The following is a 20,739-nucleotide window of genomic DNA, read 5'->3' on the forward strand; positions in this document are numbered from 1 at the left end:
CTCACTGGAAAAGACCCTGATGCTGGAAGCGACTGGGGGCAGGAGCAGAAGGGGATGACAGAGGATGAGATGGCTGGATGGCATCACCGACTCAATGGACGTGAGTTTGGTTGAACTCTGGGAGTTGGTGATGGACAGGGAGGCCTGGCGTGCTGCAATTCATGCGGCCGCAAAGAGTCGGACACGAATGAGCGACTGAACTGACACATTTAAAGGACTCAATTTTTAAATTAAAAGCAATATAGGAATTGTCTAGTCTAATTAAAAATAAAATAGAAAATTATTATTATTTTTATTTTGTATTGGGATATAGCCAGTTTAAAATGTTGTGATGGTTTCAGGTGAACAGCAAAGGGACTCAGTCATACATAAACATGTATCCAATCTCCACCACACTCCCCCATCCAGGCTGCTACATAACACTGAGTAGAGTGCCATGTGCTATACCCTAAGGCCTTGTTGGTTATCCATTTTACATAGCAGTGTGCATGTGTCCATTCCAAACTCTGTAAATATCCCTTCCCCCAACCCTCCCTGCAGCAAACATAAGTTCATTCTCTAGGTCTATGAGTCTCTTTCTAGAAAACAGAAAATTTTGAAACATAATTCTAAGCAAAGAAAATGATTAATACAGAGCACTCAACAACAAAAAGAATATCAACAAAGTTTCCTGAGAACTGAAAATGGTGGGCATACAAAGAGCACAATACATAGGTCATAAACTAGAAAGGTTATATCCAGAGCTTTTTACCATCTATACATGCCAATAGTCCAAAAACAAGGCAAGTCAATAGTCCAAAAACAAGGCAAGTACAGGCATTAGTTTGATAACTGCTAATTGTACAGCTTCCCAGGTGGCACAGTGGTAAAGAATCTGCCTGCCAATGCAAAGAGATGTTGGGTTTGATCCCTGGGTCAGGAAGATTACCTGCAGTAAGAATTGGCAACCCACTCTGGTACTCCTGCCTAGAAAAAATTTCATGGACAGAGAAAGTTAGTGGGCTACAGTCCATGAAGTTGGAGAGTCAGATATGACTAAATGCACATATGCACACACACAGTTTTTATTCTAGCTTGAGTAGCTGGAAATACAGACATCATTAACTATAATGAGAATATCTACAGGATATGGAAATTAAGGTTCCCAGAGATGCAGGAACACTAAAGAAAGGAAATACAAGTATCCATATCCACAACTCAAAGGCAAAGAACCACAACTCAAAGGCAAAGAACCACAACTCAAATGCAAAAGTTCACATTTATAAATTTAAATAAAGAATATTGTATTTGCTTGATCACATGGTAGTTTTATTGTTAGCCTTTTAAGGACCCTCCATACTGTTCTCCATAGTGGTTGCAACAATTTTCATTCCTACCAACAGGGTAGGAGGGATCCCTTTTCTCCACACCCTCCTCAGCATGTACTGTTTTGTAGACTTTTTCAAGGTGGCCAATCTGACCAGTGTGAGTTAATATCATATGATCCAGTAATCCCACTCTTTGGCATATATCCAGGGCATACTTCAAAAAGATAATGCACTCCAATGTTCACTGCAGCATATTTACAATAGCCAAGACATGAGAGCAATCTAAACGTCTACTGACAGAAAAATGGATAACAAAGATGAATAATGAAAGAAGAAAGAAAGAAGAAAGCCATAAGAAAGAAGAAAATAATGCCATCTGCAGCAATGCAGGTGGACCTGGAGATTATCATCATTAGTGTTAAGTAAGACAGAGAAAGACAAATATTGTATGGTATCACTTATATGTGGAATGGAACAGAATTTTTAAAAAATGAGATAAATGGATTTATTTATAAAACAGAAATAGACTCACAGATTTTGAAAACAAGTTTATGCCTCCGCAAAGGGGCAACGTGTGGAAAAAGGATAAACTAAGAGTTTGGGATTAACACACATACACTACTACATATGCAATAGACACCCACAAGGACCTACTATATATAGCACACGGAATTGTAATCAATATTCTGTAAATAGCCTGTATGGTAAAAGAGTCTGAAAAAGAATGATTATGTGTATACGTATAACTGAATCACTATTTAGTACATCTGAAACTAACACTGTAAATCAGTTATGCTCCAATAAAAATTTTAAAATAAATGCATTAATTTTTTTTAAGAATAAGGTGCTGTTTATTTTTTCAGATTCTAAAGAGTAATAATTACTGATGAGAGATTATATTCAAGGTTTTTCTTAAAATATTAATTTCTTGTAATTAAATGGGGAAGTGTAAGAAAGGAAAAATGGGGCTTCCCAGGTGGCGCCAGTGGTAAAAGAACATGCCTGCCAATGCAGAGGACTTCAGAGACACAGGTTCAATCCCTGGGTTGGGAAAGATCCCTTGGAGAAGGGCATGGCAACCCACTCCAGCAATCTTGCCTGGAGAATCCCATGGACAGAGAAGCCCGGTGGGCTACAGTCCATAGGATGGCAAAGAGTCAGACACAACTGAAGCAACTCAGCACCCAAAAGAGAGCAAAATAAACCTCAGATATTAATATCATTCATGAATTGATAGACAACTGATGAAATGTGAATTTATCTATAAAACTTCTCCATGCATAGTAAATATTTTCTATATAGTTCTATGTCATACAATTTCATTTAAAGAAGTATTTTCTATCATCTTTACTCATCCTTAACAATTACTTTAATTATTATGTGGTTTAAAGAAGTGGAATAAATATAGTAAAGCAGGAAGTTAATGTGCATATAAAATTAAACTTATCAATCGATTCTTAATGGACATTTACTAAGAGCTGATATTTATAAACCATTATGTAAATTACCAGATCAAGCAATTTAAAGTATAAAACTTAGCATGCTATATAAAGGAAATTTCTAATTTTGTATTAAAAAATCAATTCAAGTTACAGACTATCTTCCTATGATACAAAAAATAAGCATAGTTATTTTTTTATCAATTGGTGAAAAAAGTCTCAACGGAGCAAAAGGCCTGTGAATACTGACAGGTGGAAGTCGAATGATTCCATAAAATAAACATAACATACTATTTTAAGAAACAGAACACAAAATAATAGATATGAATGAAACTCCACAAAAATGTATGTTAGTATTTTTACCATTGTTGTTTTTAAATATGGTAAGGAAACTAACTTTTCCTGTAAACAAACACTAGCATGAACCTTCTTGTGTATTTAAACATATTTTAAATTCCTCAAGGGCATCAATCATGTCTTATTAATATTTCTACCCGCAAAATTACTTACAACAGAGTCTAGCCCATTATAAATACTCAATAAGTGTTTTTTGATTATTAAAAATATAAAATCTTTTTTTATATGGTTGGGGATATATGCATTATATGGAATAAAGCTGTATATCTAAGGGATAATATTAGAAATTTAAAACACTACTTGAAATCACCATGTGGGTTTTTTATATTACATAAAAGGAAATAAAAGATAATGTTTTATGGAAGAATATTTATGCTTTATATTTGCATAGCTCATATAGCTAACAAAGTAAGCAAAGGGGGAGGAAAGAGGATTAAGATGTAGGGTGGACTGCAAGGATTCACTTTAAGAAGAAACATACTACTGGGAGATGATTCTCCAAGGGTCTCTTGTTTTTGCCTGTCTTACAAGTAGAGGCAGAGAGTACCTTTGTTTCCAGTGGTATTTTCAAGGATATCTGTACAGTGTACAGCCTAGAAAACAAAGATATTGTCTTTCACCTGAGCAAACAGCAGATTTGCTTACAGTCTTGCAAGACGCATATGGAGCCTTCCTCCCCCAGAGAAAATGGAGGCATAGCTTTTACCCATTTAAAGCTTGAGGTTCTGTCCTGTAACATAATCCACTATATACAGGTATCGCTTAGCCCTCTTTGTGCCACCCTGTGGGAATAAGGCTTAGGGCAGGGATACACACACACACACAAATGCTAATACTTTGGTAAAACTGCTAATGCTACAGATAATAAAGTCTTTTCTCTCTGTTCCAGGAGTCTTGCATCTTCGTCAGCTTCATGAAAATGTGGCCTGGATAACTCCTTAGCTAGGAGGGAAGGTGAAATCACAGATCCTTTAGAGTTTTGACACATACCTGTTACGGTTTTTGTTTTTACAGGGCTGCTGGCATATTCAGATGCCTGATATGACTGTTGCTTTGCCAAGGGTGCACTTCCAACAGACACCTCATCCTCTTTCCTTCTGCTAACTGGCATAACAAGAGGAACAGCAATTACAGGCTGCTGGAGAGAGTCAAATGAAAAACTGAATTATTTACTATTTCTTAAGTATAAACATAGCATCACTGAAGAAAGTCCTTCACATGTTGGGGTCAATGCTTTACTATTTAGTATTATTTTTTAAATTAATAACCACCCATAATCTCCACCTTCAGAGATAACCATCATTAGCATTTTCCCCTCTATATGTCCACATATTTTGTTTTCAACTGAAGTATAATTGAGATACATCTTTACGTTACTTTATGTGCACAAGACAGTGAGTTGATATTTCTGTACATTACAAAATGATCGTGATATGTCTAGTTATCCATCTGCCACCATACAAAGATACTATGACATAATTGACTACATACTCCATGCTATATACATGGGGCTTTATTATTTTAAATCAATCAATCAATCACTCTTGCCCTCCCTTTTTATCACTGTCTCTCTCACATATACACACAGGGACGCATAACAATTTCAGTCTCAATCAGAATTCTGCACAAAAACCAAGAGCACTTGGAAATAATTAAAATTTAATATAAATTTTAGTAAGTAGTGTAAAGATAACATGGCAGAAGCAAACTGAAACTAAAATTAACTTTGAAAATTATGATCACTAGAAAATGAAAAATTATCCTTATGAAATCATTCAGGGAAATACTTCTACAAACTGATTATGTCCACTATTAATAAAGACAGCCCAACTTTGGGGAGAATTGCTAAAATTCTCTATCTTTTTTCTGACAAAGTGATATCCACAGCATATTTAGAAAGCACAGAAAAACATCTATAGTTAGAGAAAGCTGGAAAACATTATGATCTTATATTGAATGCCTGAGTGCTGATCCCGACAATAAAGCAGCTGTTTCATCTTTATTCACTGAAATAAAGTCTGATGTTACTGCTGATGACGCCCAATACAATCTTGTCAGATTTTTGGCAAAAAAAAAAAAAAAAAAAGGTATTTTTAAGTTTGCTGTAGGATCAAAGATCAATGTTGAACTGAGTGGAAAACAATCATCAAATGTTGGGTTTCAGCCACAAATTGAGGAGGAAATTGCAGTTTGGGAAACAACAGATGATAACTGATACAGCTGCATCAGATGATGAATCTGGAGGGGGCTGTTAGGCAGCAGTGTGATCTAATGTTACGCTCAACACTACAACATCCACACTTCTACAGGTCCAACTTCAAGCTTCACCAACTTGATGCTTATTTAATATTGCTTAAATTATAAATTAATATTTCAATGAGAACATATGCACATTATATAAGCATATGTTATAATAGGAAAAGGCCAAATCATGTCACAAACTATTACTTTGATTAAAAGGACAAGACAACTGATAAACAGAAAATGAAAAAATTACATGCATTGTGGGAAACATGACAACACAGAATATCTATTTTCCTGTTAAGTATTTAGTGAAACTGATAATATTTATACAAATCTAAATAGGAGATAGTATTTAACACCTAGATAAGAAATAGTGAGTCTAATTTAAATTTATTCATCTACAAAATAAGGGGGTGGAGATGTCTAATAGAAAATCTCTTTATGCTCTAACATTTAGTGATTTCATAATCCTTTCAATTTCCTGGCCATCATTTATAAGCATGGAATATGATGAAGCACTCTAAGAAATTACAATCAAGTTTAGAATCAAAATTAATATATGAGAGAAATTATGTGCTATATAGTGTGATATTTAACTCATGCACAACAGTTGAAGATGAGACTAACGGAAGCTACAGTATTGTAAATACCAAACAACAACAACAACAAAATCTTTATGTTCGTGGTTGAGACTCTGGGTGCAAGCTTCCCTGATGGCTCAGTGGTAAACAATTTGCCTGCCAATGCTGGAGACACGGGTTCAACAGATTACATATAGTATATAAAATATGTAGTATATAATATATATATGCAGGGTCAGTTCAGTTCAGTTCAGTTGCTCAGTCGTGTCCGACTCTTTGCGACCTCATGAATCGCAGCACACCAGGCCTCCCTGTCCATCACCAACTCCTGGAGTTCACTCAGATTCACATCCATCGAGTCAATGATGCCATGCAGCCATCTCATCCTCTGTCGTCCCCTTCTCCTCCTGCCCCCAATCCCTCCCAGCATCAGAGTCTTTTCCAATGAGTCAACTCTTCACATGAAGTGGCCAAAGTACTGGAGTTTCAGCTTTAGCATCAACCTTCCAAAGAAATCCCAGGGCTGATCTCCTTCAGAATGGACTGGTTGGAACTCCTTGCAATCCAAGGGGCTCTCAAAAGTCTTCTCCAACACCACAGTTCAAAAGCATCAATTCTTCAGCGCTCAGCCTTCTTCACAGTCCAACTCTCACATCCATATATGACCACTGGGAAAACCATAGCCTTGACTAGATGGACCTTAGTCGGCAAAGCAATGTCTCTGCTTTTGAATATGCTATCTAGGTTGGTCATAACTTTTCTTCCAAGGACTAAGCATCTTTTAATTTCATGGCTGCAGTCACCATCTGCAGTGATTTTGGAGCCCCAAAAAACTAAACTTTGACACTGTTTCCACTGTTTCCCCATCTATTTCCCATGAAGTGATGGGACCAGATGCCATGATCTTCGTTTTCTGAATGTTGAGCCAGCTTTTTCACTCTCCTCTTTCACTTTCATCAAGAGGCTTTTTAGTTCCTCTTCACTTTCTGCCATAAGGGTGGTGTCATCTGCATATCTGAGGTTATTGATATTTCTCCTGGCAATCCTGATTCCAGCTTGTGTTTCTTCCAGTCCAGCGTTTCTCATGATGTACTCTGCATATACGTTAAATAAGCAGGGTGACAATATACAGCCTTGAAGTACTCCTTTTCCTATTTGGAACCAGTCTGTTGTTCCATGTCCAGTTCTAACTGTTGCTTCCTGACCTGCATACAGATTTCTCAAGAGGAAGATCAGGTGATCTGGTGTTCCCATCTCTTTCAGAATTTTCTACAGTTTATTGTGATCCACATAGTCAAAGGCTTTGGCATAGTCAATAAAGCAGAAATAGATGTTTTTCTGGAACTCTCTTGCTTTTTCCATGATCCATCGGATGTTGGCAATTTGATCTCCAGTTCCTCTGCCTTTTCTAATCTGTTTTCATCAGCACTACTATAAAGTGCTGATGAAAACAGATTGTACACCAATTCTGGAATCAAACTGGCAGTATAACAAAAGCATTAAAATATGCTAAACCACATGCCTGAAACTACTACACTTCTAAAAATATATTCTAAGTGAATAATTAAAGAAAAATGCAAATATAGAAATGTTTATCTCAATATTATTTGTATCTGTGAATGAGGACTGGATATTTGTAGTTTTAAATGAAATGCAATATTATTGAAATTAGAATATATATATATATATATTTATAATTGAGTGAAAGTCGCTCAGTTGTGTCCATCTCTTTGCAACCCCATGGACTGTGTGGGCTGCCAGGCTCCTTCATCCATGGAATTCTCCAGGCCAGAATACTGGAGTAGGGAACCGTTCCCTTCTCCAGGGGAACTTCCCAACCCAAGGATCAAACCCAGGTATCAAAGAATTGCAGGCAAATTCTTTACCAACTGAGCCACCAGGGAATATTTAACTAAAATCTACTTATAAAACACAGTAATAAAAATAAAATAAAAATCTTTAAAGGTGCTTGGTATCAATCAAACAAACATTAGTTAAGCTGCTAGAACAATACCTGGCAATCATGCATATCTATGGTGAACCAGAGATAATCACATTAGTTATAAGACAACCAATGAAAAATTTATAATACAATGAAATATTATTCAGACCTAAAATGGAAGAGTCTTGGTATTTGTGACAACAGGGATAGACCCTGAGGCCATTTTGCTAAGTCAGATAAAGAAAGGCAAATAACCACATTTATATGTGGAATCTAAACAAAACAAAACAAGACAATACAAAAAAAAAAAAAAAACACAAAAAAACATCTAATTCATACATACAGAAAAGAGAAGGTGGTTGCAAGAGACATGGGGGTTGGGGAGAAGGGGGTATAATGAGTAAAGGCAGTCCAAAGTACTAACTTTCAGTTATAAAACATAATGAACAATATGAGGACTATAGTTAATGCATGTGTATGTGTGTGTGTGTGCATGCACACACTAGTGACTCATTCATGTCACCTCTTTGTAACCCCATGAACTGCAGCTCGCTAGGATCCAATGTCCATGGAATTATCCAGAATTATCCCACTCAAGAATACTTGAGTGGGTTGCCACTTCCTTCTCCAGAGAGTTAATGATATGTATTGTATATTTGCAAGTTACTAACAGAGTAAATCTCATCACAAGGGAAAAAAGTGTTAACTATGTGTGGTGATGGATGTTAACTAGACTCATTGTGGTGATCATTTTGTAATATATGCAAATAATGAATTCTGTTGCTATCTGAAATTAATATAATATTATATGTCAATTATACCTCAATAAGAAAACCATTTACAAATTTTTATCAAATCATCTCTGTCATTATTCTTAATTTCTCCATTACTCATACTTTGTATTTTGTTAAACTTTCTAAAATCCAAGTCTATATTAGTTTCCTATACTTCATCTGTACCCTTCAGGATAAAGTTTTACCATTACAAATTAAACATTTAAATTTCTGGTTTACAAATAAACCAAACATTTACCATTAAAATAAACTATTTTATGAATTGGCTTTCAATTTTTGCTACTCTCTATAAGAACACCTGGCTCATGCCTGGAAACACTGAAGGCTCCTTTCTTGCCAAGTTACTCCGTGTTCTTTGCCTCTGCTGATAAACTTTAGTTGAGAATGAGTCAGTAAAATAGGCCTACCTAACCTGCTCTCTCTAAAGTATCTCCTTTCCAAGCAATTGTAGAGCAAGTCCCTTTAACAATCAAGCAAGTGTATTTTGAGCTGTAATTTCTTCTATAGAAATTAAAGAGCCAAATTGCTTGAAACAGGTAGAGTAGGGAACAGAAGAATTCTGGTACCTCCATAAACAAAATCAAGGTAAGAAATATATAACTTTATTAAATAGGAAAAAGGTATTTGGAGAATTATAAAAACTGCTCACCTGCTGCATATGTTTACTGCTTCGCTTCTGAGGTTGATAAATGAGCCAGGTGTATAAGATAGGGTCAATATTAACTGCTAGTCCTTGGACATTACAAAGGAGTACGGCACCTAAAAAGCAAAAAATTATTAATTATTAATTATTATAATTAATTAATTATAATTATTAATTATTTAAATTATTATATTCCTCTTAAAAATAATAAGCTTGATATCATTTTACACCTATTACAGATAGCCATAATTAAAAAGACAAACAACAATAAGTGTTGCAAAGGATGTGAAGGAACTATACCTTCATATATAGTTGGTGGGAACAAAAAATAGTGCAGACCATTTGGAAAACAGGTTGGTATTTCCTCAAAAAGCAAAATAAACAGTTACAGAGTGTGTGTATGTGTGTGACAGTCGCTCAATCCTGTCTAACTCTTTGTGACCCCATGGACTGTAGCTCACCAGGCTCCTCTGTCCATAGAATTCTCCAGGGAAGAATACTGAAGTGGGTCGCCATTCCCTTCTCCAGAGGATCTTCCCAAACCAGGGATAGAACCTGGGTCTCTTGCATTGCAGGCATATTCTTTAAAATCTAATCCACTCACAGAAGCCCATAAAGTTACAGTATGACCCAACAATCATATTCCTAGGTATATCAACTAATCAAATATCCATGAAAAACCTGTCCACAAATTTTCATAGCCGCATTATTCACAACAGCCAAAAAATGGGAAAAGATGAATGTCTAAGAATTGCTGAATGGATAAACAAAATGTAGTAGAACCACAGAATGGAAAACTATTTAACCACAAAATGGAATAAAGTACTGATACACATTATAACATGAATAAGCCCTGAAAACATGCTAAGTGAAATAAGCCAGTTACAAAAAGTCACATATTACACAACTGCACTTACATGAAATGACCACAACAGGGAAAAACCATAAAGGAAAAAGGATATCAATGCATGCCAGGGCTGGAGGAGAAAACAAAGGGAAACAAATGCTAATAGAAAGGTAGTTCCCTGGGGAGTGATGAAAACATTCTAATCAGAAAATGGTGATTGCTGCACAACTTGCAAATACACCAAAAGCCACTAAATTATGTACTTTAAAATAATGTACTTTATGGAATGTGAATTGTAGCTTATTAACTGGGTATTTGTCATTAAAAATATAATAAACTATTTTATTACAGTTTCTTATTATAAAATTATAAACTATTTTCTAGGCAAACAGCAGTGTCTATATTGGCCATGAGAATGGAATATTATCTCCTTTTTTTGTTTATATTATAGATAAAGGAAGCATCATTATAACCACTTAATAAATCATTGTAAATTACAGCTTTAAGTGTTCAGAAGCAAAGAGAGAGAGCCGTCTAGATGAAATGCAGGCTAACATTCTGACATAAAACACAAAGCTGCAGTGTAACAAGTTTCTATCCTACTAACTAAAACATTTTGTCCTTCTCTGATAAAGGTAGCTCACATAAACTTAACTAAACCAGAACGTCCCATTCTTAATAAATGTGGGGCAGGTCGTGTATATCTGTAAATAACATAGTAAATTTCTTTACATATTTTTTTATAAAAATAGTATTAGCTCCATTAGGATGAACAGAATATGAAGGAAAGAATATGTCAGTTTTGCCCTCAACTGTACCTCCACCATCTAAAAAAAGTACCTGCCTCATGGTAGGAGCTGAAAAAAGAAATGACAATAAACGGTAGATAGATAGGTTAGTTGAAAAAAGTCCATGTTGAAAAAGTTATGTTGAAAATGTTTAAAATACTAAAGTATGGAATCATGATGACGAACTATGAGAAAGTATTAGAAAAGAACATATTTTAAAGAAAAATGGAAAGTAGAGAAATGACAGATTTAGTTGTTGAAGTAAAAAACTCGTTACTGTGGGTTTTGGTGTTTAGTCACTAAGTCCTGTCCAACTCTTCGCAAACCCATGGATTGCAGCCCCCAGGCTCTTCAGTTCATGGAAGTCTGGAATACTGGAATGGGTTGCCATTTTTTCTCCAGGGGATTTTTCCCACAAGAGGAATGAACCTTCATCTCCTGCATTGGCAGGTGGATTCTTTACCACTGAGCCACCAGAGAAGCCCCCTAAAACTTCATGGAATTCTCCAGGCCAGAATACTGGAGTGGGTAGCTGTTGCCTTCTCCAAGGGATCTTCCCAACCAGGGATCAAACTCAGGTCTCCTGCACCGTAGGCAGATTCTTTATTAGCTGAGGCACCAGGGAAGCCCAAGAATACTAGAGTGGGTAGCCTATCCCTTCTCTAGGGGATCTCCCCAATCCAGGAATTGAACCAAGGTCTCCTAGCAGATCTACCAGAAAAGCTCCCTAAAACTCATTGAACAGGTTAAATAGCAGATTAGATATGTGAAGAGAAAATTCATAAAATAGAAGAAATACAATAACTTATATCAGAAATAGAAAAATAAAAGGAAACAAAATGATATTAAGAGATAAGAAAATTGAGTAAGAAGAACAAGCATATACCTAATTAAATTCCAGAGTAACCAAAAAATGAGAAGAGCCAATACTGATAAAAATTAGTTACTGAGAATCTTACATAACTTCCAAGACATAACTCACACCTAAGAAGTCCAATGAACCCAGACTGGATAATCAAAAATAAACCTACATTAAACAAACAAAGAAGAAACAAAACACTAAAGAAAAAAGAAGATCAGAGAAGAATCCTAAATAGAAAGATCTCCTGAGGTTTAAAAAAGCAAATGAACTGACTCAACTTCTCAGCAAATATTCAATGTATTGATTATATTTTACTTCAAAACAAATTCATGCATACCAAGTGTTACAAATACAAGATGATAAAGAAAAAAAGAATAAATTGATTTTTAGATGTAAATAAGTCATTTTTTTTTGCTTTTATTTGCATTTATTTTTTGCAGCATTTATTTCTGCACCATAAGTTTTTGTTTCTTCAGTTTCTTCTGGGATATCTTTTTCTTCTGTGACCTTCTCTTCTGGTTTAGAAACAATCTGATCTTTCTCAGTAAGGATCACCTCAATGTGGAAGGGAGAGCTCATGTATGGGTTGATCTAACCATGAGCTCTGTAAGTCCTGAGCCTGTATCTTTGGGGCTGTGCTCACCTGGATGTGCTCAATGACCAGAGAATCTACATCTAAGCCTTTAAGATCAGCATTACTCCCTGAATTTTTAAGCAAAGGCAGTAAAAATTTAGCACTCTTTTTGGGTCAGCAACCCTGTGTGCAGACCCACTGTTTGGCCTGTGCACACCTACCAACTCTAAGGAAAACTCATTGGACAGATCAAGTAGCAGATTAGCTATAGGTGAAGACAAAATTAATAAAATAGAAGAAATACAGTAAGACAATTTAGAATGTATCTGAAATAGAAAACATAAAGCAATCAAAATGGTGTTAAGATATAAGAGAATGGAGTAAGAAGAACTCATACACCTATAATTAAATCCCAGAGAGAAGAACCAAGGAATGAGAACAGGCAACAGAAGGAATGGCACACATGGCTTCTTTAAAGTAACATCCTTCAGACACTTGGTGGCTTCTCAGATATGCATACCCTGCATGGCCTGGGCAGTTTCACAAACTTGAAGATTGGCACCTCTTGATTTGCATGATTTAGGGCGGTTTTCCGGGGTAAGCGGAATAGCATATCATTTGTAGAGGTCACCTCGAGCCACTAACCAGAAAAGAATTCAGGAAACTTTTGTTCTAATGTCGTACTTTCACCACCTGATGTGAAGAGCAGACTAATTGAAAAAGACCCTGATGCTGGGACAGAATGAGGGCAGGAGGAGAAGGGGACAACAGAGGATTAGATGGCTGGATGGAATCACCAACTCAATGGATGTGAGTCAGAGCAAACTCCAGGAGATAGTGAAGGACAGGGAAGTCTAGTGTTCTGCAGTCCATGGGGGTCGCAAAGAATCAGACATGACTGAGCAACCAAACAACAATGAAACACTATCCATCTCAAGTACAAGCCATGTACAAACTTCTTCAAAATTATGATGAAAATACAGGGAAAAGTCTATATAAACAAAGCAGCTATAAATTTAAAAGTATACAAACTTAAGAAGACAAAAGTAAATTAAGGAATTATAGAATTCTCGTTATTAGGGAAGTTATTTTAATAGTCTTTTCATATGCTCCAAAAACTGAACAGGTTGAGTAAATGTTTAAAAACTTCCCCAGTAAGCACATCTTTAAAATGAGAATGGTAGAGAAAGGGGAAGGAAAACAAATGAAAATAGATAAATATTTTCACGTGGACAATTAATTTTGAAAGTCTTACTATATTATACTGAAAAAATTAAATACTTCACCCACAAATATTCAAATGGTACACAACTGCATTATTCCAAAAATGACTAAATGACAAAGAGCCAGGCTTCGACTTCATGAGTGCTAAACACGTAATAAAAGAGAACAACCTATTAATTTAACAACAATTTAGCTGAAACTATAAATTAGAGATAACATTCTTTTACATTTAAAGGGATATTTTTATATTATATTCAATTTACGAGACAAGACCTTTAAAAATAAAACACAAGTTTTGCATATAAGTGTGCAGACAATTAGTCTGATACTGTGTTGACTCAGAACAGATGCCCCATACATCACTAAAACTTGGCAATATATTATTCTGTTTAATTTTAGCCTGGGAGACAACTAATGAGAAAAGTGTGCTTTACTCCTCTGTTCACTGCCCAAATGGCTGACTTACACACATTCCATTCAGGCTTCACCAATTAGTTAAACCAAGGCACCAATGTCATTTTCAGTTACATCCTAAGCTAAAAATGAGAACTGAAATAAGGGTTAGAGACCAAAGTTGCACAGCATGAAATTAAACATACATGCTTATCAGTAACAGAAACCTTGCCAACCAATGAGACTGTCTTGCAAAATATCAAGTTATTAACAGGAAAAAGTACTTTACATTTATCATGAACCAATGAATGAGACAAAAACACAGACATATTAATCTTCATCTAAGTTTAAGTAGCTAAAACTTACTATTTTTTTTTCTCATGAAACTCATCACTGACTCAATGGACATGAATTTGAGCAAACTCGGGGAGACAGTGAAGGACAGGGGAGCCTGGCGTGCTGCAGTTCACTGGGTCACAAACTCAGACATGACTTAGAAACTGAACAACAACAGTAATAAAGAACATTTCAGATTAATATGGCTCTTAAGAAACTGTTACCCTGATTTCTAACAGTAATTTCAAAACTTTTGACTACATAATTAAGTAAACAATAAGTGAAGAATAACTACTTCAAAAACAAGGGTAGGGAATAAAGGCAAGAGAGAATCAGACACTAAAAAACAACAAAGCAGGGATGAGCTGCCAACTACTGGCAACCTTACCCAAGATAACAGTCATACTTAGTGTAAATGAATCGTAAGAATTTTAGGTGTGTGTATGGTAGCTCATGTTACTTAATAATTATTTCCCTTTCTCATTGGATACAAAAATCACAAGAGAATTCTATCTCATTGTAACAATAAGAGGAAGCCAGGTTACCTTTCAAAGCTTTTCAACATTCACTAGACCGATTTTTATGAACAGAAATCATAAAAGTGAAAGGCCCCCCTCATAGGGCAAAAGGAATGAATAATGGCTTTTATACTTGAGAAAGCAATAGGAGGAGAAGAAAAGAAAGAAACAACTGAACTTTTAACAAATACATAAAAAGCTAGTTTGAGACAAACTGACACTTTAGGATCTATGAAAACAGTAGAAACGAGTAATCTACCCAAATGCCACCCTTTTTCAATAAGCCTCCATCAAATGCTAATAGGAAAAACGTGACGGAACTTGAGAGCGAAGAAAGATCCCACAGAGATTCAGGTGCATGGAGCCTGAGGAAGTCAGGGCAAAGAAGGAAAACTCAATGAAATCTTCCAGCCACTCTAAATATTTCAGGGAGAACCAAGCAGGGCAATCTGTGCTGGAAGAAATGAAGATACCTCCCAACAGGGATTTCTCAGGCTTACATCTGGTAACATGAATGCTGCCTTTATAGAGAATATCTGGAAGAGGAGAGGACCCTCTGGCCAATCTTTGAGAGCAGGCACCAGTCCCTACCCACCACGAAGTCAACACAAGCCCCAGGACAAACCTCACCCACCAGGGAGCAGACAGCAGAAGTGCAAGGAACTATGTATGGCCTTGCAATCTGTGGAAAAGGGACCACAAACAAAGCTAGACAAAATGAGGCAACAGAGAAATATGCCTCTGTAGAAGGAGGAAGGTAAAAACACAAGACAAAAGAAATAGAGAAAGCAGGCAATCTATGCAGGCTTCCTAGGAGGTACTAGTGGTAAAGAACCCACCTGCCAATGCAGGAGACATAAAGACATGGCTTTGATCTCTGGGTTGGGAAAATTCCCTGCAGAAGGGTAGGGCAACCCACTCCCGTATTCTTGCTTGGGAAAGTCCACGGACAGAGAAACCTGGCAGCCTATAGTCCACGGGGAAAGAGCTGGACATGACTGAACGACTTAGCACACATGTACACAGGCAATGTACCTGAAAAAAAATTCAGAGTAATGACAGCAAAGATGGAAATAGGATGTATGAATGATCAAGAAGATATAAGAAATGTTTAATAACAACACAAAAGAACTAAAAAACAAATGAACAGTGACGACTAACACAATCACAAATGAAAAGAACAAAAGGGAATCAATTGCAGAGTAACTGAGGCAGAAGAACAGATAAATGGCATGGAAGACAGAATGGCACAAATAACTTCTATGGAGTAGAATAAAGAAGAAAGGAATGAAAAGAAATAAGGACACTCTCAGGGATTTCTGAGACAAATTAAATCCACCAATATTCAAATTACAGGGGAACCAGAAGAAGAAGGTGAACAGAGAAAAGATCTGAGAAAATATTTGAAGAGATTATAGTCACAACCTTGCCTAAAATGGGCAAAGAAATAGTTACCTAAGTCCAAGAAACACAGAGAATCCCATATAAGATAAACCCAAGGAGAAAGACACCAAAACACATATTAATCAAACTAACAAAAATTAAACACAAAGAAAAAATATTAAAAGCAGCAAGGGAAAAGCAACAAAAAACATACAAGGAAATCTCTGTAAGGTTATCAGCTGATTTTTCAACAGAAACTCTGTAGGCCAGAACAGAGTGGCAGGATTTTTTTTTTAAGTGCTAAATGGGAAGAACCTACAACCATTATTGCTCTACCCAGTGAGGATCTCATTCAGATTCAATGGAGAAATCAAAAGCTTTACAGACAAGAAAAAGCTAGGGACTTCATCACCACCAAACCAACTTGACAACAAATGTTAAAGGAACTTCTCTAGGTGGGAAACATTTGAGAAGAAAAAGACCTACAAAAACAAACCCAAAACAACTAAGAAAATGGTAACAGGAACATACATACCAATAATTACCTTAAATGTAAATGGATTAAATGCACCAACCAAAAGACACTGACTGACTAAATGGATACAAAAACAAGACCTGTATATATGCTGTCTAGAAGACACCTACTTTAGACCTCAAAACACAGGCAGGCTGAAAATGCGACGATGGTGCGACGATGGAAAAAGATACTCCATGCCAATGGAAATTCACAGAAAACTGGAGTAGCAATACTAATATCAGACAAAATAGCCTTTAAAATAAAGGCTATGCTAAGAGACAAGGAAGAACACCACATAATGATCAAGGGAATCAACCCAATAAGAAGATAACAACTGTAAATATTTATGTACCTAACATAGGAGCACCTCGATATATAAGGCACATGCTAAAAGCCATAAAGGAGAAATCAACAGTAACACAATAAAAGTGCGGGACTACCTCCCTACCAACACCAATGGACAGATCATCCAGACAGAAAATTTATAAGCAAACACAACCCTTAAATAACACATTTGACCAGAGAGATTTAATTGACATTTACAGGACATTCTCTCTGAAAGCAACAGAACACACTTCCTCTGAAGTGCACAAGGAACATTTTTCAGGAGAAATCACATACTGGCTCACAAATCCAGCCTAGGTAAACTTAATAAAACTGAAATTGTATGAAGCATCTTTTCTGATTACAATGCTATCAGATTAAAAATCAATTACAAGAAAAAAAGTGTAAGAAACAAAAAGACATGGAGGCTGAATACGCCACTAAATAACCAATAAATCACTGAAGAAATCAAAGACGAAACTGAAAAAAAAAAAAGAGAGAGAGAGAAACAAATGACAATGAAAACACAATGACCCAAAACCTATGAGATGACCCAAAAGTAGTTATAAGAGGGAAGTTTATAGGAGTACAATTCTACCTCAAGAAACAAGAAAAATCACAAATAAACCACCTATCCTTACATCTAAGGATATCCTTACATCCTTATATCTAGAGCAACCAGAGAAAGAACAAAAGCCTCAAAGTTAGTAGAAAGAAAGAAATCTTGAAGATCAGGACAGAAATAAATGAAACAGAAAGGAAGCAAACAGCAGCAAAAATCAATGAAATTAAAAGCTCTTCTTTGGGAAGATAAACAAAATTCATAAACTTTTACACAGACTCATCAAGAAAAAAAGGAAGAGGACTCAAATCAATAAATTACAAATACAGAAAGATGATAGGAGACTACTACAGGTAACTGTATGCCAATAAAATGAACAACTTGGAAGAAATGGACAAATTCTTAGAAAGCTACAACGTCCCAAAACTGAACTGAAAAGAAATAGAAAATATGAACAGACCAATCACAAGTACTGAAATTGAAACTGACTAAGAATCTTCCAAAAAACAAAAGTCTAGGACCGGATGACTTCACAGGTGAAGTCTATCAAACATGTAGAGGTGAGCTAAGACCTATACTTCTCAAACTCTTTAAGAAAACTGCAGAGAGCGGAACACTCTCAAGGTCACCCTACAAGTCTACCATCCCTTTGATACCAAAACAAGACAAAGATATCAAAATGAAAGAAAACTATAGGCCAATATCATTGATGAACATAGATGTTTAAGTCCTCAACAAAATACTAGCAAATACTAGAATCCAACACATTAAAAAGATCATACACCATGATCAAGCTGGATTTATCCCAAGGATGCAAGGACTTTTCAATATATATAAATCAATCAATCAATAAGATACACATTAACAAACTGACAAATAAAAGCCATATGATCATCTCAATAGAAGCAGAAAAAACTTTTGATAGAATTCAACAGTAATTTATGATAAAAACTCTCCAGAAAGTGAGTATAGAGGAAATCTATCTCAACATAATAAATGCCTTATAAGACCCACAGCAAACATCATTGTCAATGGTAAAAAACTGAAAGCATTTCTTCTAAGAACAGGAACTAGGCAAGGATGTCCACACTTTCTACTGTTATTCAACATAGTTTTGTAAGTCCTAGACATGGCAATCAGAGAAGGAAAAAATAAACAAATAAAAAGAATCCAAACTGGAAAAGAAGTAAAACTGTCATGTTTGCAGATAACACGAAACTATATGTGAAAAATTCTAAAAACGTCACCAGAAAACTAGAGTTCATTGATGAATTCGATTAAGTTCCAGGATACAAAATTAATGCACAAAAATCTCTTTCATTCCTATACACTAACAATGAAAGATCAAAAAGAAAATTAAAGGAACAATTCCATTTATCATTGCAACAAAACAATAAAATATCTAGTAATCAACCTACCTTATGAAGCAAAAGGCCTATACTCAGAAAACTAGAAGATAATGATGGAAGAAATCAAAGACAACATAAACAGATGGAGAGATATACGATGTTCTTGGATTTCAGGAATCAGTATTGTGAAAACAGCTATACTAATCAAAGCAATCTACAAATTCAATGCAATCTCTACCAAATTACCAATGGCATTTTTCACAGAATTAGAACAAAAAATTTTACAAGTTGTCTGGAAACACAGAACACCCCAAACAGCCAAAGCAATCTTGAGAAAGAAAAACAGAGCAGGCTCCCTGATATCAGACTATGCTACAAAACAACGGTACTGACACAAAATCAAAGATAGATTAATGGAACTGGATAGAAACTCCAGAGATAAACCTATGCACCTATGGTCACAAAGTATAACAAAGGAGGCAAGAATATACAATGGAGAAAAGAGAGTCTCTTCAATAAGTGGTGCTGAGAAATCTGGACAGTTACATACCAAAGAATGAAATTATAACACTCCCTTACAATACACACAAAAAATAAACTCAAAATGGATGACAGTAAACACCTATATGTAAGGCTGGATACTATAAACCTTTTAGAAGAAAACGTAGAACACTCTGTGACATAAATCACAGCAAGATCTTTTTGGATCCACATCCTAGAGCAACAGAAATAAAAACAAAAACAAACAAATACACTTCTCTCCAAGAAGACAAACAGAATGCCAAGAGGTACGTGAAGAGATGTTCAACACCACTAATTATTAGAGAAATGCTAATCAAAACTACAATGAGGTATCACCTCACACTGCTCAGAATGGCCATCAAAAAATCTACAAACAATAAATGTTGAAGAGGGTGTGGAGAAAAGGGGACCCTTTTACACTGTTGGTGAGAATGTAAATTGATACAGTCACTATGGAGAACAGTATGGAGGTTCCTTAAAACTCTAAAAATAGAACCACCACATGACACAGCATTTCTATTTCTGGGCATATACCCAGAGAAAACCATGATTTGAAAAGATACCTGCATTCCAATGTTCACTGCAGCACTATTTACAATAACCAAGACAGGCAAGCAACCTAAATGCCCATCAATGGAGGAAGGGATAAAGAAAATGTGATACAAAGATATATCAAAGTGTGCTAAATCATTGCAGTCATGTCCAACTCTGTGCAATCCTATGGACTACAGCCTGCCAGGCTCCTCTGTCCATGTGATTCTCCAGGCAAGAATACTGGAGTGGGTTGTCATGCCCTTCTGTGGGGGATCTTCCCGACCTAGGAACTGAACCCACGTCTCTTACATCTCCTGCATTGGCAGGCGGATTCTTTACCACTAGTGCCACTTAGGAAGCCCCAGAACATAGATACAATGGAGTATTACTCAAACATAAAAAAAGAATGACATAATGATATTTGCAGAGATGTGGATGCTCCTAGAGACTGTTACACAGAGTGAAGTCAGAAAAACAAAAAAAAATATTGAATAGTATCACGTAAATGTGGAATCTAGAAAAATGATACAGATGAATTTATTTGCAAAGCAGAATAAGACACAAACGTAGAAAGAAACCTGTACAGTTAACCAAGGGGGTAGGAGGAGTGAGATGAATGTGAAATGAAGATCAACATATGTACTCTATATCTATAAAGCAGACAATTAATGAGACCTAATATATAGAGGACTCAATTGA

General features: G+C 35.9%; 1 protein-coding gene across 3 annotated transcripts in view; it reads right to left on the reverse strand.

The window, feature by feature from the left end:
- The window catches only part of VPS13B (vacuolar protein sorting 13 homolog B), a 772,631-nt gene that overhangs the window by 450,769 nt on the left and 301,123 nt on the right, over positions 1–20,739 (reverse strand). For all 3 annotated transcript variants that reach the window (XR_005724545.1, XM_040260994.1, XM_040260993.1), the window contains exons 20-21: positions 9,314–9,423; positions 4,094–4,241 (exon numbers count right to left, since the gene is read on the reverse strand). Coding sequence is in view for 2 of the 3 variants with exons in the window: in XM_040260994.1 (XP_040116928.1) it covers positions 4,094–4,241; positions 9,314–9,423 (258 nt within the window). In the remaining variant the exon portion in view is untranslated. The remainder of the gene's footprint in view (positions 1–4,093; positions 4,242–9,313; positions 9,424–20,739) is intronic.

The sequence above is a fragment of the Oryx dammah genome, unplaced genomic scaffold (assembly GCF_014754425.2).
Source record: "Oryx dammah isolate SB20612 unplaced genomic scaffold, SCBI_Odam_1.1 HiC_scaffold_19, whole genome shotgun sequence".
Lineage (NCBI taxonomy): Eukaryota > Metazoa > Chordata > Mammalia > Artiodactyla > Bovidae > Oryx > Oryx dammah.